This window comes from Sapajus apella, unplaced genomic scaffold (assembly GCF_009761245.1).
Source record: "Sapajus apella isolate SASKATOON/1434 unplaced genomic scaffold, GSC_monkey_1.0 scaffold7856, whole genome shotgun sequence".
NCBI lineage: Eukaryota > Metazoa > Chordata > Mammalia > Primates > Cebidae > Sapajus > Sapajus apella.
In genome coordinates this window covers 1-649 of record NW_022444777.1, presented here as the reverse complement: position 1 = coordinate 649, position 649 = coordinate 1, and the positions used below count along the sequence as shown (strand labels likewise).

Below are 649 nucleotides of genomic sequence, written 5' to 3'. Positions count from 1 at the left end.
GGAACCTCAGTTCTGCCGGCAGTGGGTTCATTTCAATCCCCACGACACCCCTTCAAAGTGCAGGGCAGAGAGCAGGTGGCTCTACCGAGGCGCCTGGATCACAGCCCGGCCTGCGGCCCTCACCTGGGCGTGGGGAGACCCCAAGGACGCTCCTCCAGGTGGCGCTGGCCGGGGCCTGCGGACACGGAAGGGCGGGATGAGCTCTGGGTCCCTACCCCGCGCCCCGTGCCGCCCTCTCGTCCGCTGCGACCCGCGCTCACCCGTTCTAGCCCCGCCACCCGCAGCCCCAACTGCAGAGCAGCCACCGCCGCCATGGCATCCAACCCCGCGGGCACTTCCGGGATGCCAGAGGCATCTGCTTCCGGGGCACCGCCGAGTCCCGCCCAGAGCCCCGCCCCCCGGCTCCACGTGGTGCGAGCGGCGTCCCTGGGGTTGCTCCGCGGGCTGCCAGGCCATGAGCGAGCTGCCGGCCGACGTGCGGGCTTTCCTGCGGGAGCACCCGAGCCTGCGGCTGCAGCCGGACGCCCGCAAGGTTCGCGACGCAGGAGGAGAACGGAGCAGGGGAGAAGGGCGCAGTTAGGACGAGGGGCTGAGCGGAGGGCAGGGGAGAGAGGAAGCCAGAGGACAGGGGAGGGGAGGAGGGGGGCGC

At 72.1% G+C, this 649-nt stretch overlaps 1 protein-coding gene across 1 annotated transcript; it reads right to left on the bottom strand.

The window, feature by feature from the left end:
* Positions 1-6: 6 nt before the first annotated feature.
* Positions 7-589, bottom strand: LOC116548188 (transcription initiation factor TFIID subunit 4-like; the record flags this gene model as incomplete). Its single annotated transcript, XM_032273775.1, has 2 exons — positions 7-175; positions 261-589. Coding segments are annotated over 2 exons (452 nt in total), but the record flags the coding sequence as incomplete, so codon positions are not given.
* Between the last annotated feature and the right edge of the window lie 60 nt (positions 590-649).